Below are 18,405 nucleotides of genomic sequence, written 5' to 3'. Positions count from 1 at the left end.
AATATGACTGAAGAAGTGTGTACTTGTTCCAGGCAGTGGGCGAGGGTGCCTGGGCTGATATTTTATGAACATGTAGAGAAATATGCATTGGTATTTTTCATGGGAAAAAGTATAGAAAAACATAGGCTATTTCAGTTGAAAGGGATCTACAATGATCATCACATCAGGTGACCTGACCAATTCCAGGCTGATCAAATTAAAACACGTGAGAAACAACATTGTCAAAAAGTCTCTTAAACACTGATTGGCTTGGACACATCTTAGGAAGCCTTTTCCAATGTTTCACCATCATCTTGGTAAAGCAAACCTTTCTAATGTTCAGTCTAAACCCTCCCTGGTGCAGCGTTCAACCATTGCACAGTAATTAAATGGTACCTTGTCCTCAGGCTTTTAGTTTGATTTGGTAGGACTGGCTGTGGAATGAGGCATAGTTTAACAGTAAATTGTGGTTAAATTATGTGGGGTAGAATTTACTGGACTTGGGTTATCTCTAGAGTGAGATAACTAGCCCAAGATCTAGACTGTCTTTTTACTTTTAGATGGAGTTGTTCAGTTCCAGAGGACAATTGATTTTGTTCTAAGTCTGATGAATTGTCTTCTGGAGGTGCTTATGTTTCTCAAATAATCTAGAGGAAAACTACCTAACTTCGTAATGTAGTTTACTAACTTAGCCCCTAATGATAAATATTTAATGCTGAATAGGAAGCAGCTGGCTTAGATAATTTAGTAACTTTATGTGGTCTATCAGCAGGAAGATGACCATAAAGATCCATCTATTCTTTGTCAGTTTGGGAAGCTTTAGATTTTGACTACTATGAAATGCAATATAATATATTAAGAGTTTAAAAAATATTCATATTCTGAAGATACACAGCTATGAGCTAAATCAGCGACTCACACTATGATGAGCAACATGTCCAGTGTCTACTACTTACTAAAAATTAGCAAAAGTGCATGTGTTAGAATTATTGGTGTAATACTGATACTAATAATAAAAATTAACAACAGAAGAAATTGGATACACAGTAGATATTGATTATTAACCCCTGAAAATATCTAGAAAATAAAAATGAGTAATGTTTTCCTATAAACAAGGGAAAGAAATATTTTCAGCCAGGTTATAAAGGGCTATCATTTGGAAATGAGCATTCTGCTTCTGGAATAGCTGAGCACCTACACTTTTAAGATGGGCTGAAGGAACTCCAATGTGGAGGAAAGCAAACTGCAGAACAGAGAGAAATCAATACCTACTATATTACTATGTAACTATATGCCAAACCACTATCAGAAATAGAGTACTGCAATAAAATAAAATAAATATTACAAGGATAGAGAGAAATAAAAGAGAAATATTACAGAGCCAAAAATAAATCCGTAGTGAGTATATTTATGTACATTTCAAATCCAAATCTGCATTTCAAATCAATACCAGAGACAGATGACTAGTGTGGAAAGAACCAAAATATTGCCAGGATGGTGAGAAATACATACTCATACTGCGAGTGTCTATACCTTACAAAACAATATAGGAGAGAGCCTGAACTCAATTGTTTGAAATATTCCAATTTATCTAATTTTACATTATGGCTTCCAGAATTTAAAGGAAACTCAAAATTGAATAAGATCCTTGGAAAAGAAAATGTACTGTCTGAACACACCAACTGGCTTCATTTGCAGCCAAACTGTGTTCATGTGCATCCCACTGCTCTCAATCAATGCAGTTTTGTTGCTATCTATAAATACTGCTTACATTTTTACCCTGTCTCCTCTTTCTCACTTGCAGATGCTAGGTTGTTTCTATATTAATTACAGCTAGTGAAAGGAGAGAGAGTGATTTTATTTATGTTTCAATTTTTTAAATATGCTGTTCAAAAGCCTTTCAGCAGAAGGAGTGGAAGGACTCCTGTTTGGTACCTTTATATTTTGGTGAGCTACTCAGATTCCCAGTATCAAGAGGCAGCATAAAGTGGTGGCTCAACTGCTACCAGTGCTGTCATAACCACTGCTTGAGTAAGACAACGTAACACAAGAGAGCTAAAAGGTGTCCCTGGTTATGAATGGAGAATGGCATTTTTCTTGTAAACGAGCCTTACCTAGTGTTAGCAATGCAGCAAGGTTAGTTGTTGGTCTGGACATCTCCACACAAGAAACTTATCCATAGGTTCCTTAAGTGTTACTGTTTTTTCTGCCAAAGTTAAATATGTGGTAGATTCTTCCTTCATGTCTTTGTTCTTCTTCCTTCTCCAGACTTTTCAGAAACAGCAGTAGTAATGATATGGAATTAGGAAAATCAGAAATTCATCATCTAAATACAATGTATAGGCTATTCCAGGATGTTTCTGATAGGCAGAATGTATGGTAATTGTGGTCAGTGAGTGCTAAGAAAGCAGTGTATTTCTCACATGACATGTTTTGTAGTATAAAACTGCTATTAACGTACATGACATTAAAAAAAATTTGCCTTTTGACCACTGAGAAATGTGAAATAATTGTAGGATGGATCAATGATCTGCCATGTGTCAGGTACAGGAAGTGCTTTTCCTACTATTATGTAAGGGTTTTATAATTGAAGAAACCACCTCACTCTAAAACTACTTTGTTCCTATGCCTAACTTCAGAGCCTCTGTATAGACTCCTCAGCTCCTACTTTAATTTTAAACAAAGATTTATTGGAATAATGTACATATATACAGTGACCAGCAATACCTGGAGGTTCATAAAAATGATATGATTACAATATAAGTGAGTGCACAAACTGTAGCAAAATATTGCCTGTGGGAAAGAGTGATTGCACTTGCGACAGCCTCTTTGTTGCTATGGTATCTCTTTCCATGCCTTTGGCTAATCTGTCACTAGGAGAAATTTGCAGCTGTCTCAGCATGTTTCTCATTGCTAACTCAGAGACTGCTGTATCTAATCTGTCATTGAAATAGCAGTAAGTGGTATGCACATATTTTCTAAGAATAAATACAAGTTTAAGGGGACATATAAGCTGGTAATGGAAATACAATGACATTTTCTAGGGTCAAGCTGGACTTTTGTATTATTGGTAATTATTGTTTTGATCTAGCACCACAGTTCTTTCATTTTGAAGCTTTGTATTTTTTGTAGGGCACCTAAACACTAGTCTTTTGGGACACTTGGGCATTTTGATGGAAACAGTTAGCATGCTAGCCAACACATATTAAAAATCATTAGTATTGAGGGCTGTGTAAATTATTGATTTTTCTAAGAATAGCTTTTATAAACCAAATTTGCTTTAATATGAAGTCATTGTGCGTAGCTCTACCCTGTGTAAAGCTATGAGCTCCTCCATTTGGCAGGAGTCTAGGCCTACAGCTTGCTGATGTTCCTTTGTGGTCACAGAAAGCTAGACATGTCATGGTGCTTTCCCCAGAAGCAAATGTACCCCGAGATATCTGAAAAAGAGCAATTATGGAATAAAGGATTAAAGGAAAAAGTGTTGTGGCATGAAATTCTGTAAACAAAGTCATAGACTTTGTCAATAAAACTTGGGCACGTGAGGCTAATCCAAGCATTCGAATCCCATGATATTTTCAGCTTCAAATTTTGTTTAGTTCTGCTCTGACTTTGAGTCCTATGGATACTGAAATGAAGAATGAAAGTGAGTAACATCAAAAGGGAGAATGGATTAAAGGCAATATTCACAGGTACAGATCTTTTGAAAAGAGGGAGGCTGATTATCCATTACCTTGCTATATCTCCCTGTGAATACACTGAGTATAGTTTCAAGCGATTCAGAAAGGGCAATATAATTTTTTTTTTTTTTTTTTTTGTCAGTAGACACACTGTAGAAATAATGAGAAATTAAATGTTTTGCAATCCCTTCATCACACTCACAGCATTGTAGTATATGCTGTAGTTTGTGCATTTTTGTCAGGGAAGAATTTTTCCAAAGGTAAGACTGCAGCTAGGATGCATTTAAAAGTGCCATTTTAGCTTCTCCAGAACCTGAACATTGAAAGAATTACACTGCAATCAAAGGAAACTATTCAATATTTAAAGAAAAATGCAAATGGATTTCAGGTGTATGTCATTAAGTACTAATCAGTGATTTTTGCAATCATTACTTTCTTCCATGTGCAAATCCTCCAATTCATCTGTCCAGCCAAGATGTTTTCTGCCTTTGTCCCAAAAGATTCAACTTGTGATTTACTTTTTTTTATTCTTCTGCCTTGTCCTTTGCTGGCATGTTTGAGATATTGACCTTATGTCTGAAAAATAATTTTCTGCCTCTGTGATGGAAAATAAGAACTAGTTCTTAAACTGTTTGACTAGTTTTCTTCAATTCATTCACCCCATGAATTTCCACTTTTACAATGTCCTGACACCAAAATCAAAGGTGTTTCCACTTCCATTTGCAGCTTCATTCTGCCAGTCACTTTGCCATTAACAGCTGTGCAAGAAGGACTTTTTGAATATCTACTAGTCCTTGTAAATTTTCTTGGAATTTTTTTGTCAGCTTCAAAAATTCCTGTACAAGATGATATTCAAATGCCAGTATCATGTGAGTCATGCTGGCATGCTCGAAAACTTTTTTTTGTCTCACCCTCCTTTTTAGTCTGTAGGGGCTTCTTTGGTTCATTTCTGCAAGTCAGAAATGATATATTTCTGGTCAGAGAGACCAGAGTATTCTGAAACCTCACATGAGCTGCTGCTTAAATAGCTGCAGGCAGAATTTTTTCCTCTTTCCCTGGGTATTTGGAACAGGCTTCACAAACTCTGCATCATTGCTTAGTTGCAGAAATGTATGAGGGAGTGGAAAACTGGGCCTCAATTGTTCAAAAGGTAATGTTTTCATTTATTCAAAATAATATAGTTTTCTTGGGGTATTTCCTAACTCATTAGGCCTAGTTATAGAAAACATCAGAAACATCCCTTGGTGCAGCTCTGCTTTTCTGCCTTATAGGGGAGGAAATGAATAATAATCACTATGAATCACTAGAAGACATACAGAGCATTCTGAGCCTACAGAATCACTGTTGGAGGAGTGAACAACTCAAACCAATTAAAATCAGATTACTGAGACATTATTCCACTGCATAGCAAAGTGATCATGATTGTAAATCTTAACTATTTCTCCCTAAGAATAATGAAGATAGTCCTATCTCTTGTGAAAACTCTTCTAAATGAAGAAAAATTTCAAGCAGGAATAAGCGGAAGATTGCTGCCTATGACTAAATCAATAAAGAAGACAAGCAACATAGAGTTAATTTCAACAACAAGTTAAAAACTGCTCATTTTTTTTCATGACTTGTAGTTTACTCCTTCTACCATCCTGGTGAGCACCAGGTCAATTTCAGGAAAGACACTACTGCTATGTATAGAGAAAAGACTCCAAATGACTTTCCATGTTCTATAAAACGGACTCTGAGCTTTCTTCTACTGCATTATTAGAATACACAGATGATCCCTTCTTATATCTTACAGTGCTGATTATCATCCATTACTTTCCATGCTGGAGTGTTAAATGCCATAGAACTCTGAAGTCCAGATTCTGGGTGAAGCTACAAAATATCCAGTTTATGAAGATCAGTGGGTTCTCAAGGAAACAATGGATTGTGTCTAATCAACATGTATCTACAAAATCAGTAGTACTAGATCTGAGAATTTTAATAGAGCTGTAGTTTTGTCTCTTCAGATTGAAGAATGTCAGAAGATAAATTACTGATTCCAGCCAGAAGAACTTGTTTCTTCATCCTGAATTCAAACTTCATGCCTTAGGAACTTGTTCATACCAAAGGAGGACCAAAGGACTGTATGTCTGCTCATGCTGTTTCTAATTCAGGCAAATGCACTCCAAAATCAGATTAGTTGTTCTAGAATTGGACATTTCTCTATCCTGATTCCTTGTCAGAGTGACCTTGGAAAATGTAAATTTCTCATCTTCAAAGCATCATTCCAATGCCACTTTCTAATCATTCTTGTTCCTCATCCACAAAGAACAAAAAAGAAGCAGGAGACTTTCTTCTAGAATGCAACTTGACAAATTTGGAGCCTATTTCTTGGAAAGCCAATTACTATTTCGAAGGTCAATCAGGAAATTGCGAGAATCCTTTTTCTTTCTCGCAACCTTAAATCACATAATTGGTACTTACGTTCCTGAAACTTGAAGTCAATGACCTCTTCTGAGTCTTTTTGTCTTTCCTTCACTACCTGAGATCTTAGAATTCCAGCGTCTAATTGCAAGTAGCTACTTTGATTCATTCATACTTTGTCTTAGGTCATATTCTATTTAGATAAGATAATGAGAAAATGCATATATCAAGACAACTAGGCAGGTTCTATAAGAAAGACAATTTAAGTTGAATACCACAGTAGGTTCTTAGTTGAAATTCCTAGCATTCATTTTTAGCTTTGACAGAATACTTATTTTCTGTGTGCTGTGAAGTTCAAAAATAGTATCCAGGTGATCCTAAGTACAGAGATGTTACAAGGCGTTGTAATTTTCACCTGGATGTCTTCATAATGCTCAAGCAAGAAAACATTTACTTATTAAACTGACAGTACTTGTTCTTTTCATCTTTGCCCAAGATGACTACAACTATTGGGAATCAGAAACCATAATCTTTATGTCTTAGTGAAAGAGACTTTATGTGTTGTTTTCCTGGACAATAAGAAATACTTCATATTGTTCAATAATGACAGCCTCTGGGTGAAAAGCCAAGTCTTCCTTTTCCACATTTCTATTAGGACCTGAGAAAAGATATCAGAGATTTTTCTGAAATCCTCCAAATCTGCCACGTTTCTTATCTTTCTTCTCTTTTTTCTACTTCTTCTCTTTCTTCTCTGTATTGGAGTGATGGCATGATGGGTACTCATACAGGAGAAGGTTAAAATTACATTTCCTGAAATTAATTTTATATTCTCTGAAAGGGTACCCACTACTCTGTCAGTACCCATTTTTTAAGCCAAAATTTCTCCAAGCACAGAAAAGTCTTCACATGGAAATTCTAAATGGATGAAAAGAAAAAGGAAAATGATTGAAGGGATTCAAGTTGATGACTGATTCATTGTTTTTAAATATTTTTTCCTTCCTGGATATTAGTTCTGCTGTTTTCTAACATGATTTTTAGTTGTCTTATATTCCCTCAGCTATGGCAGTATTCCTGGAGCCAAATGTGAGTGCACTTCCTCAAAATGCCAGTAGTGGAAGCTGGTAAGCAAGTGGGGAAAAATCACCAGAGGAATATCTGAAGCTTGGGACAAAGGCAGAAAACACATCAGTACTGCACTAACAGAACAGCAGGTATTCTTATAGAGAAGATAAAATTACAGGTAAGGAAATAATTTACATTTCTATTTTGAACTTGTCCAAATGGATTGTTACTCGCCATTCAAAATACCAGGGAAAAAACCCTACAACATAAAATTTGAAGAGGAAAAATATCTCAAATTTGATTAACTTAGACTACATTATTTTTTTAGTGGGGATAATTGGAAGTTCAGTCTGACCCCATTTCTGGAAAAATATATTAAAATATGAAAATCCTCTGTGCCTATTAGGCAGCTTAGAATCTCAGTCTAGTTTTAAAACAAGGTTGAGTTTGAGTTTTTTAAATTTGCTTTGCTCTTTCATATTTAGAATGTAAACACAGAAAACTGCTTGTTATAGGTTTTCCTTCCTTCCCAATAAAAAACAAGTGCAGCTTTTTCCATAGGTAAGTGATGTCAGGTAAAGCCAAAGACAAAAGGACTCTGTTCCCATCTCTCCATTTCCACTTACTTCCTGACAGTTGGAAGGGTAACATGACTTTATTATGCTTCAGTTTCCTCATATGTTAAAAGGAAAGAGGTTGTTTTTATCTCCCAGTTGGGATGATTACGTAGGATAAATGGTGTAGATGAGAAAAAAATTGCATTTATGTAATTAATTGTCTTGCAGTCTTTTATGCCGCCATGCTGCAGTCCCAATATGGAGTTGTGAGCACCATAAAAACCTCAAGAGGATATATCCTTGTCTGAATTGTTGCAGTTATTTGCTACAGAAAGTAAAATAAGGTTTTTGTTTAAGTCTTCTTTTAGCATAAAACTTTTGTTTGTAAATTAAACATTGTACTACATTAAAATAATTCTACAATGAACTCTGTTCTCTACTGAGTTACAGAAACATGGAGAAAATTAGGGTATGTTCAATACAGTGACATAACCTTTTGGAAGACAGTAATAATGAGTACATAGGAAGGACTAATGAATTGAATTTAGCCTTAATGTAACTCATATATCTTCATAAACTATTCACTATCATAATTGTCCCAGTTGTAAACTATCCAGTTCAAGGAAATATGAACACAGGACCATATTAATTGGTTTCATAGTATTCAAATATGTAAAGATTTTATTTAAGCAAGAAACTTTTGAAGTTTTGAGTTTAATCTTGTATATTTTCAATGCTCTGCTGTATGATATTAAAGTTAAAAGGGAAGAAAATAAAAGAAGAAAACAGAAATTTTCGTGATCTTTTGAGATGCTGTGTATCACTTCAGAAGGAATCATTATTTATAGGTTCAAAATCTATCTGAAATATCTAGAAAAAGAGCTATCTATCTGAATTGAATATTGACTTTTGAAATGTGTAATGTATCTTCTGTTATTTTATAGTGTTTCCTGTAACCTTCTAATTTTTTTTTTTTTTTTTTTTTTTACTTTAAACATATATGAGGAGAACACACTAAAAGCTTTCATTTTGAAGGAATTGTCTTCTGACTTCATGACTCCTTTCTGTACCACAGGTCTATGTAGGAACTTATTCTCAAAGAACTTCTCAATTACTGTTTTGTCATACTTAAATTTTGCTGATATACTTTCAGAAATGAGTGTTATCTATCAGTTTCTATTGCTTTTTGGTTTGAATTTGAGTATGTTTGGGTATTTTAAAGACCATGCACTTTTCCTAAGAAAATTTTCTCTGATGTTTTAACTTGTCATTTTGTATTTTTCCTTGTAAGTTGAAAAAATATTACAACTATCCCAGTTTTGTTTTCTGTAACTAATTTCATAACAGTGTAGTACTTGACATGTGTTTGTTTCTTAGGCAAACGTGTAAAACTCCTCAAGTCCGAATGGAGAAGTAGAGAAAGGAGGTTTCTGCTGTGCCTGATGACAATTTTTGTTTTTTCCACACACAAAAAATATTCTGGCTCCGCGTTGGAGCACTAGTTGTGATGAATCCTAGTCTTGGTCGGATTCTAAGGAGGGGCCAGAAGGTTCGGTGAGGAATAAAGAGTCAAACCACTCCAGAAAATGTGTTCCAGCCCCGGTTTATTACTCACAGAGCAGCAGGTGTGTACAAATACAGGTTTACATAGTATTTACAGGAATTGTTGTACCTTACTCCTCATTGCAGTTGCTTAGTTTACTGTGGACATTAAAGACTTGTGGCTCATTTGGGCGTAGTTTTTGGAGGGTGGTTGGAGAGATTCTGACTGTGCTACTAAGCAGCCTCAGAGTGTTACTTATATGCTTCTGGGAGCCCTAAAATATCTTCACACTCTTGACTTTCAAAGATAGACCCAGTTGGTAAGCTTAAGTTACTTACTCTCATGGAAAAACAGCAGATGCTCTTGGAAGAGAAGTCCATCTTAATACATCCAGTCTGGTGTGGTATCTGTAGTTGAAAGCTCAGTATCACATACTGAATTACTTAAATTTCATAAAAAACTAAGAATTGGGTATTTCCATTATATTCCTAAGATGGGCTAGAAGTTGTCTATCTTAAAATTGTGTTAAAGATGAAGACCTCTATCATTTACAGACACATATGCCATGCTCTGAGGTATTTTTCCGTTACACTTTACTAGTCCTACTTTTTAAACTATTTGAAGTAAGTGAAAAAATCTCTTTACATGGGAAAGATTTCCAAAGACCTTTAGTTTCAGTTAAAATGTTTAACACTCATTGTCTAGATCTTCACTTTGCCACCAAAAATTTACTGTTGAAATCCTTAAGAGCAGTGGAAAATAAAGGGGTGCAGTTATATTTAAATGGCATTGCATGAAATGAGTTTTCAGAATGTTGTCTCTCTATAATGGAAGTCCTAAGCACAGGAGGTATTACAAGTGCAGTTCTGAGTAGTCAATATACAATAAAAATATGAAAGAATGATAAGGTTTCAGAATCTCATGGTTATCAAAGACCAAATAACCTTTTAAGTCGTGTCCTGGGAAATACTCTTTTTAATTAATAAAATGAGCTAGTCATAGCTCCTGAAGGACAAGCATGAGGATCTAGAATTCTAATAGCTCAACAAGCTTGGGAACATGTTTAGATTAATACTTTTCATACTGCAGTGCCTAAAATAAAACTAAGGGAACAATTAGAAGCTCTTGAGTTCTTATATAAAAAGTTAGGTAGGGTCAGAATTTTATAAACAGGAATGAAACATTTGATGACTTCAAAAATTTTCTTCCAATACATAACGTTCTCTGAAGGTAATTGAATCCATGTAGTTATCATTAAATACCTGTTTTCCAGATTGCTCATAAGTGACTCAAATTTTGCCTCTTGTCATTAGTCCAATCAAAGAGCTGTCTGAAATACTAAAATAAGAGCCTGTTCCTCATTGTTCTTTCTTGAAGTTCCCTTGAAATGCACCTGAGCCACCTTTATTCCTCATGCTTTTGAAATGGTTCCTCCTGCCTCCAGAAACCCAGTTATCTAGCAATTAAGACCTAAATCCACATCTACCTACTGTAAAGTGTCTATACATATACAAGCCCTATTCCAGAAAGGTCCTTAACATCTTTTTGTCCACTTTTCCCAATTCATTGGAACATAAACTACATGATTATCCATCTGTGAGGAAATGGTGAACCTGTCTTTTGTTAACATTTGCAAAGTACTTTGGATTATCACTGGTACTAGAACAGAAGCATTTTCCAAGCTTACAAGTTGAACTGTTTCAGTGAATGAACATGCATGAGTGGCAATGCAAGCTGTCATTTGCTTTCACAAGCCATGTATGAATGATAGTGCATGGCAAACACATTGTATGGATTTTAAAGTTCCAGGAAACAGTGTGCTTCCATCTGTTCAAAAGATCCATTTCCAACCTCAACCTCATTCTCAGAGGGCATGAGTAGAAAAAATGCACTGGCAGATATTTGTTTCTGGTTATATGGGCCCTTCTGTTTCTACGCAGTAGTATTTATATTAAGTTCTTCCTACCACAACAAAATTATTTATGTTAGAGAAAAAAAAAAAGAGTGATATAGCTCTCCTGAGTTCATTCCTTCTTAGGAAAGGTTTCCTAAAGAGTCACTTTGTTAATCATTTTATTAATGTTTTGTGGTGTTTTGCATGCAGTATAAGAAAGGATATCACAACGACACAAAATGGACAGAAATATACTGCATACAAACAAGGGCTGTTTTGGTATGGGATCTCTGTCTTTTCTCCAGGACTTAGAGGACAATCCATTGTAGGCAATTCTTCAAGGCATTCCTTATGGCTTTTGTCATTTCCTGCGTTTAGCATATCTCACATTGGTTATTAAATAAATTATGCTTAGCTCAGGGTGAATTATTAATTGCTTTCACAAAAAGTAATTTCCTTTCTGTGTCTTACATATCTCAAGAAAAAAAAGAAAAGAAAAGAAAAAGACAGCTTGAGTATGCTTAGATGATATGACCTGTGATCACACACAATCCTATATGGTCAATGGAACAGTTCTAATTAAAAAGAAAAAATCCTCTATTAAGTACTTCCTGTTTCTTTGGAGAAAACCCAGAACAGAGGGTGCATCCATTCCATGTGGAATCATCTGTCAAGGCAAGAAACACTGGCTTAAAATTTTACCTTTTCTGCATTTGCATTGATATATAGTTCTGTTTTCCCTCCAACTCTCCTCATGCACTAAAGTCTCTTCTTTACTGTGCATGATAGAAAAGAGAGAGAATTAAATTGCAAGGGGACATACAAAAAGGCAAGGTGCTAACTTTCAAGTGCTTGACTTTGCAAACTTTAGACTCAGTTTTCAATATGGATTTTGTGCATGGCTTCTGATAAACACAGAAAAAATTCAAAAAGCTGGCAGTCAAAAAACAGTAATGTACAAGTTCTGTTATGAAACCTTCCAGCACACATTTAATTTCAATACACCATATATTGTTATCTATTTTATTCTAACTTTATTAAATAATAATTAATTATGTGCCTAATTTTGGATGTAGAAGCTATTCTGTAGATAGCTAATGATTTGTGATATATTTGTTTCTCTGAAGAAACAGAAGACTTTTACTATATCTAATTGGGGTTTTGTAGCTTTGATTCTGAGGTGCTTGAATTTAGGGAGAAGTGCTTTACTATTCAGAGAATATTCTCTCAGCCATTCTTTACATCCTCTAGTCATGATTTTTCTTCCTTCCTTTTCTAAGGCAGAAGAAAGTCCTGAGTAAAAGTATCAGACTTAGTTTTTATTGAAAATCTATTCCAATGAAATAAACAATATTATCTGGTGTATTCAACCACTGTGTGGATTTCAAAAATGAGGATATTTTCCACCCATTGTAGTTGTCCAGAAAAATCTCTTGAGGCTGGTCGCTTTTCTAATGTGATGTCATGAGATCTTTTAATCTCTGATCCATTCTGCATTATCCTGGCAAGAAGATTTTACCTAAAGACTGAGTTTGTTCTGAACATTTAGTGAGCAGAATAAAGTGGAAATCTTCAGGTGAATTTAATTATGTATTGTTGTGTTAAAATAAAACAAGTGAGTCCACATACAATTACAGCCAATTTACAGCAGCCACTCACTAATTTAAATTAAAAAGTCTGAAACTGCAGAGTAATTATGCTTTAATTGCATATTTAGGATAGGAAAATGAAGATCATCTAATGCGGTGTATCTATGATATAACAACTATGTGAGAAAATGTATTAGTATAAAGAGAGTAATTGCATTCCAAGAATGAACAAATTAATTCAAATCAACACCTAGCATGCTAAAGGTTTCATGTGCTTTTAAAATTTGTATTGTTAATTTCCCATACGTATTAATTATTAACTGAAAACTTGATTTGCATGCTTCAGGGTGTTACTGTTCTCTAAGGATTTTGAAGATCAGACACATATTGTTACTGGTCCCTCTTCTCCTATAAAGGCCTTTGGCACATTACCTTAATACCTTACTTCCCAGACACTTAAATCAAATAGTATTTACTATGTCCAAAATTAAGCATTTCTGGGATTACCATCACTAGGTATTAGCTAAAATTTCATTGCTTCTGTATGAAACTGCCTTTAGAAACCAAGAGGTTTATTCACTCCCTGCCATGTATGGTATATGGATATATAACTTTCATTAATGTTGATCTGCAATCTATGCTTGAAAATAAGAAGTATTAACATCATACACAGAGGCAAATGTGGACCACTATATGTATGTATATATATATATATATATATATATATATATATATATGTAGGTGAGTGACCTGATATACAGCAGCAATCTAAATGGCTATCTGCTCTTTTTTCTTATTATTTTTATTACCTATCCAATTTATGTGACAGTGTATGTTGCTTTCATGGGGATATTTTCACCACAGGGTTGTAGTGCTGGTGGGGGGGGTGGGGAGCAGATAACCCTACAGATTGTGACTTTACTGAATTTTCTTATGACTGAAAATACATTTGCACTTCAAAACAGCCATGTAATTGAGCAGTCATGTATGTGCAAAAATACAATTCTTGTTATCTTAAGTTTATCAGCTTAGCCCATGTGTAGAACTGGGTGTAATAGAAATCTTACATCACAGGATAGTTGAGACTGGAAGGCAATTCTGGAAGTGCCACCCCCTGGCTTAAGCAGAGACATCTAAAGCTAGTAAGGACAAGACAGCTTTTAAATATCTTCAAGAATGGAGCCCACGATCTCCCTGGGCAATATGTGCTAGTGCTCAGTCGCCCTCACAGTAAAAAACTTTTTCCTGAGAGGGAAGTGCCTGTGTTTGCTTGTTCTCAGTTTCTTGTCCTGCTGTTGGGCACCACTTGAAAGGTGTCTGCCTGCATTTTCTTGCAACCCTTTCTTCACATATTTGTACAAATTGATCTTTCCCCCCTGAGCCTTCTCTTTTTCAGGCTGAACAGTTCCAATGCTCTCAGCCTTTCCTCATATGAGATGCTCCTTATGTTCCTTAGTGGCTCGTTTCTGGATAGACAGATAGTTAGACATAGATATAGATATAGAGACATGTATCACAAATGAAGCCAATAAAATTTCACCTCCAGATAGTATCACAAGATGTGTATTTTACATTGTGTAGCTCGATGGCACCTGGTTCCATGAGTAGAATTCCAGCTTGCTACAATAAATTAAAAAAAAAAAAAAAAAAAAGATGGTGCATCAGCCTTTTGAGCTTTGGTGCAGGGCACAGAAATATATTGCCTGACTGTTAAATTAATTCTTTATTATTTTTTCAGGCAATCTTCCACTTTAGAAGGGACCACGTGAGGCTGTTTCCAACAGCAAGACCAAAGCAAAATAAAAGCAATGTAATAAATAAACCCATGTATCATAAAAATCACGAAGCACAATTTTATTATTGCCTCAAGTGCAGTTCCTAGAAACAGCTTTGTGGAGATGGCAGGCTGAAGTAATGAACTCCTTGAACAGTCTGTTTAATATTCTGTTTGTTCTACATTTATGCTCTGCAGAGCTGACAAGAGCTGTATGCAAACAGTTTTGCTGAGGGCAAAAGAATGTTTCATCATTAAGGAGCATGACCCTTGTCTCTGTGATCCAAATGAAAAGCATATGCCCCTTGGTGTCATAAACCGTTGTGACCATTCCAATGAGTTGTACCTCAAGCCTTGGGACATTCCCCCTGACACAGTTTGATATTAAAAGACTATGTGATGATTAATTGTATCCACTGACACAGCAGAAATATTCCTCAAAGTTATGTTTCTTTGATATAACAATTTTTTTCTTTTAAAGTTTAAAATCCAGATCAGTGAGAGGGATTATTGTAAAATTATTGTGAAATGCTTTGTCCCCCACTCTTTCTCTGAGGTCCTTCTGTTTCCCTCTTGTTTCATGTTAGACTGGGTGAAACCACTCTAAATTAAATCATTGGTAATTTTTTACTTTGTGAATAACAGGATCTCTATCTCTTGTTAACTTGTGCATGAGTTTTGTCCTATTTCTTCCCTAAGTGATTATTGCTTGGTAAGATGCATTAAGCCTTTAAAAGAACATTGCTTTTTCCAACCTAAATGATTCTATGGTGTTATGATTGTTTTGTAAAGATGCATGCAAAGGATGGAAGAATACAGCTCCAGTATCAGTCACTGTATACTCAATAGCTAACATATAAAAAGCATAGTCGTTACCATACAGAATTTTTAACAAAACTGAAAAAGAATAACAGAAAACAGAAATTTGTGGGTTGACAATTAATGATTTTATTATAGTTTTAAGCATGGTCATATTTCAATTTCTCCTTTTCAAATCCTATTCTCACAAAGCACTTAAAAACACAATTTAAGTTGAGGAGCAATACCCTCTAATACCATTGGGGTTTCTTCCCTTATTTAAAAACAATCAAAAGAAGTTTGCTGGACAGAGATCTTACACTTCAGTCTGTTTCCAGCACTTCGGAAGCAGTTTGACTATGTCCAATTTTTGATTTTCTCATTTTCTTTTTCTTTACAGGTAACCCGATAGCTAAAGACAAATCAAGACAGTCTCAAGGCTGATAACATTAAATACAACACATAGGAATTTCATTCCTCTGGGCAGTCCTTGAAGTGAAATTTTATACTGCTGGGCTGTATCCTTCAGAATCAATTGTTTCAATGAGAACCTGGCTTGCAATCAGCAACAGCCTTGAGATCAAAACTACTGGAAAGTTATTTTAAACTTCTATGTCAAAAATATTTCAACTGATTGAACTGTGTACACTTGTAAAATTGCACTTGCTGAGGAATTTGCAGCTGTAATCATGAGCTAATATTCTAAAGGTGCAGAAAAGCAGCAAACTTTTGGGTTCTCCATTACAGATCACTGGCTTTTCATCTTGAAGAAGTCAAACTCTGAAATGTATTGGATCCTTCACTCTAAAATGATCCTTGGTCCACTGTTCAGATTGCTGGTGGGACTGCACACTGCTTTAATTAAATTTCTTTTGCAGAAATTGTCCTCAAGCATGGCGCAGTTTTAGATATTTTTATTTGTGTTCTAATCTTGCAGCTCTCAAAGGTACATATTTCAACATCTTGAAGTTGCTTTGTTATAGGAATGGAATTATATATCCATTGTTAATAATTATTGTTGACAAGTAATAGTATCTGAATACATCAGTTATATTAGAATGTATAGTCAGGTTGATATGTTTCCCTAAGGCTAACCAACTACTGCAGCTTAACAGTTAAAGGAAGTAGTGGTCAAAATTCAATTACCACTTCAATAATAAGGCATTTTATATCTTTAATATATACATTTCCATTTAGTTTGAAGGAAATGGGTGTACCCAATATGTACTTTACTTTCCTAACCTTTAATTCATTTAAATTGATGGTAAGCAGTCAATTACACTATTTCATCCTCTTTTTACAAAGGTAGGCAGGGATGTAAATGAGTTTTGCAGTTATGATATTGGATGGTAATCATTCAGAATTTTTGTGTTTTTATTAAAAAATAAAATCTCTTGCTTGAACCTAAATACTGATGGATGCTTATCTAGATGTCTGCTCAGTCTGTTTGCCATAAAGGAAAAAAGTCCTAGTGCTCTCCCAGTTTTACACTTTATGGGTATTTTGCTTGTGTACAGTCATCCAATTCAGATCTGTTTGGTTTTGTTAGAAATTCTTGAACTTTGCGATGTGTTGTTACATGAAAAAATCCTCAATATTTGAAGGCCTTAAGCATCTTTGAGCTTTTTACTAAGTTATTACAGAATGTATAATTTTATACTCCATTTAATGTATATTGTACCATCTGTAATGTTGATACGAAAGAAATTGGGCAATTCCTTTTAGTGACACTGCATAAACACACTGACTAGAGGGAGTTCTGACTGGATGCTTTGGTGAGTTGAAATGAAAGCCACATGCACTTAATGGTAGTCAAAAATACATAGCGGTAAGCTTAAGTCCTGTGTGGTTAGCAAACACAGCAAAACCCCCTCAAAAGTAGAAAAAAGAAAGGAAAAAAAAAAAAAGGAATAGAAAGAAATGGTTTAATCATTAAAAGCCATTGACATGGCTAGTTTAGTTATATAGTGAGTTCTGTGATGGATGAACGCCCTGGCAAGCTCTGCCTGTCACTGTAGCCCCTGCTGTTCCAAAAGCATTTCATTACCTCTGCTGTATTATTGCACAGGAGAGCTTAAGTAAAATAAATGACTGTTGGGAATAAAACTGAGAAGTATATTCTATCATTTTGCTGGGAAATAATAGGAAATATGTTGACAGAAAAAGATCTTATTTTCTGATTAAAATTTAATTGGAATAAACCATTTGTAGCAGAAACTAAGTCTCTTGGTATTTTAGGATGAATTAGTATTATATGGCTTTGTGTTGAGGTTCAGGATAGACGGTAGCATCTTAAAGAGGTTGTCTGGGACAGTACAAACCATAAATGTGCTGTTTTGTAAAATCTAAATATTACCTCTATTTGGTTGAAAATCTACATCATGTTTCTCAATACATGTTTTCTTTGTTTCCTACTTCTTAACCAGCACTGAAAATACTGTATTATATACAAGAGTAACACATGCATACCAATAAATGAAAATAAATGGATTTTCAAATATACTGAATAGATTCTCTGCAGTAGATTAATGTTGTGACTATTCATAGCAAGTGAATAAAATTGTAATATAAAATAGAGTTCCCTGTATGAATGTGTGAATTGGGGATCTGTTTACTCATGGAACAAAATATTTTTTTTGACAAATAGGAATCTCAATGGTTTTATTAACTTCATATTTCCTACCACTTTGAAATGTCCTTTTTGAAAGAAACTGATACCTATGGGAAATTCTAGTGGGTATACTGTTGTTTTTAGGTCAGATTGAATATTTTTTTTTCAAAAAATGTGAATCCTGAAGAATTATCATTTAGATGTTTTAAATAGCAACAAGACATTTCTGAAAAAGTAATGTTTAGCTTAATTTGTGGAACTGTTTAAAAGAAAAGAAAAAAGAAATCCAGTTACTCAGATCTGTTTGTGCACCTTGATCAAGCTGGAAACCACAGTTCAGGTATCCACAGTGCAGGTTTAATGCTCCTTTGAAAATGGAGTACAGGTGACTGGATCAGCTATGTGCATTCATATGAGCATGTGAATTGCTTCTATTAATAATTTATTCATTTATATACTACTTTCTAGATTGTTTTATCTGATTGCAAAAATGATCAGGCATTAGGATCAGAGAGAAA

The 18,405-nt window shown here is 34.8% G+C and overlaps 1 protein-coding gene across 5 annotated transcripts in view; it reads left to right on the top strand.

The window, feature by feature from the left end:
* The window catches only part of TAFA2 (TAFA chemokine like family member 2), a 184,006-nt gene extending 166,153 nt beyond the window's left edge, over nt 1–17,853 (top strand). For 3 of the 5 annotated variants that reach the window (XR_012053126.1, XR_012053127.1, XR_012053119.1), the window contains 3 exons: nt 7,117–7,299; nt 9,056–9,303; nt 15,677–17,853. Coding sequence is in view for 1 of the 5 variants with exons in the window: in XM_041711861.2 (XP_041567795.1) it covers nt 15,677–15,688 (12 nt within the window). In the remaining 4 variants the exon portion in view is untranslated. The remainder of the gene's footprint in view (nt 1–7,116; nt 7,300–9,055; nt 9,304–15,676) is intronic. The other 2 variants (XR_012053120.1, XM_041711861.2) reach the window with 2 other exon arrangements.
* Nucleotides 17,854–18,405: the final 552 nt, after the last annotated feature.

The sequence above is a fragment of the Taeniopygia guttata genome, chromosome 1A, assembly GCF_048771995.1.
Source record: "Taeniopygia guttata chromosome 1A, bTaeGut7.mat, whole genome shotgun sequence".
In the NCBI taxonomy this organism is placed as follows: domain Eukaryota; kingdom Metazoa; phylum Chordata; class Aves; order Passeriformes; family Estrildidae; genus Taeniopygia; species Taeniopygia guttata.
This window is presented reverse-complemented; position numbering and strand designations above follow the sequence as displayed.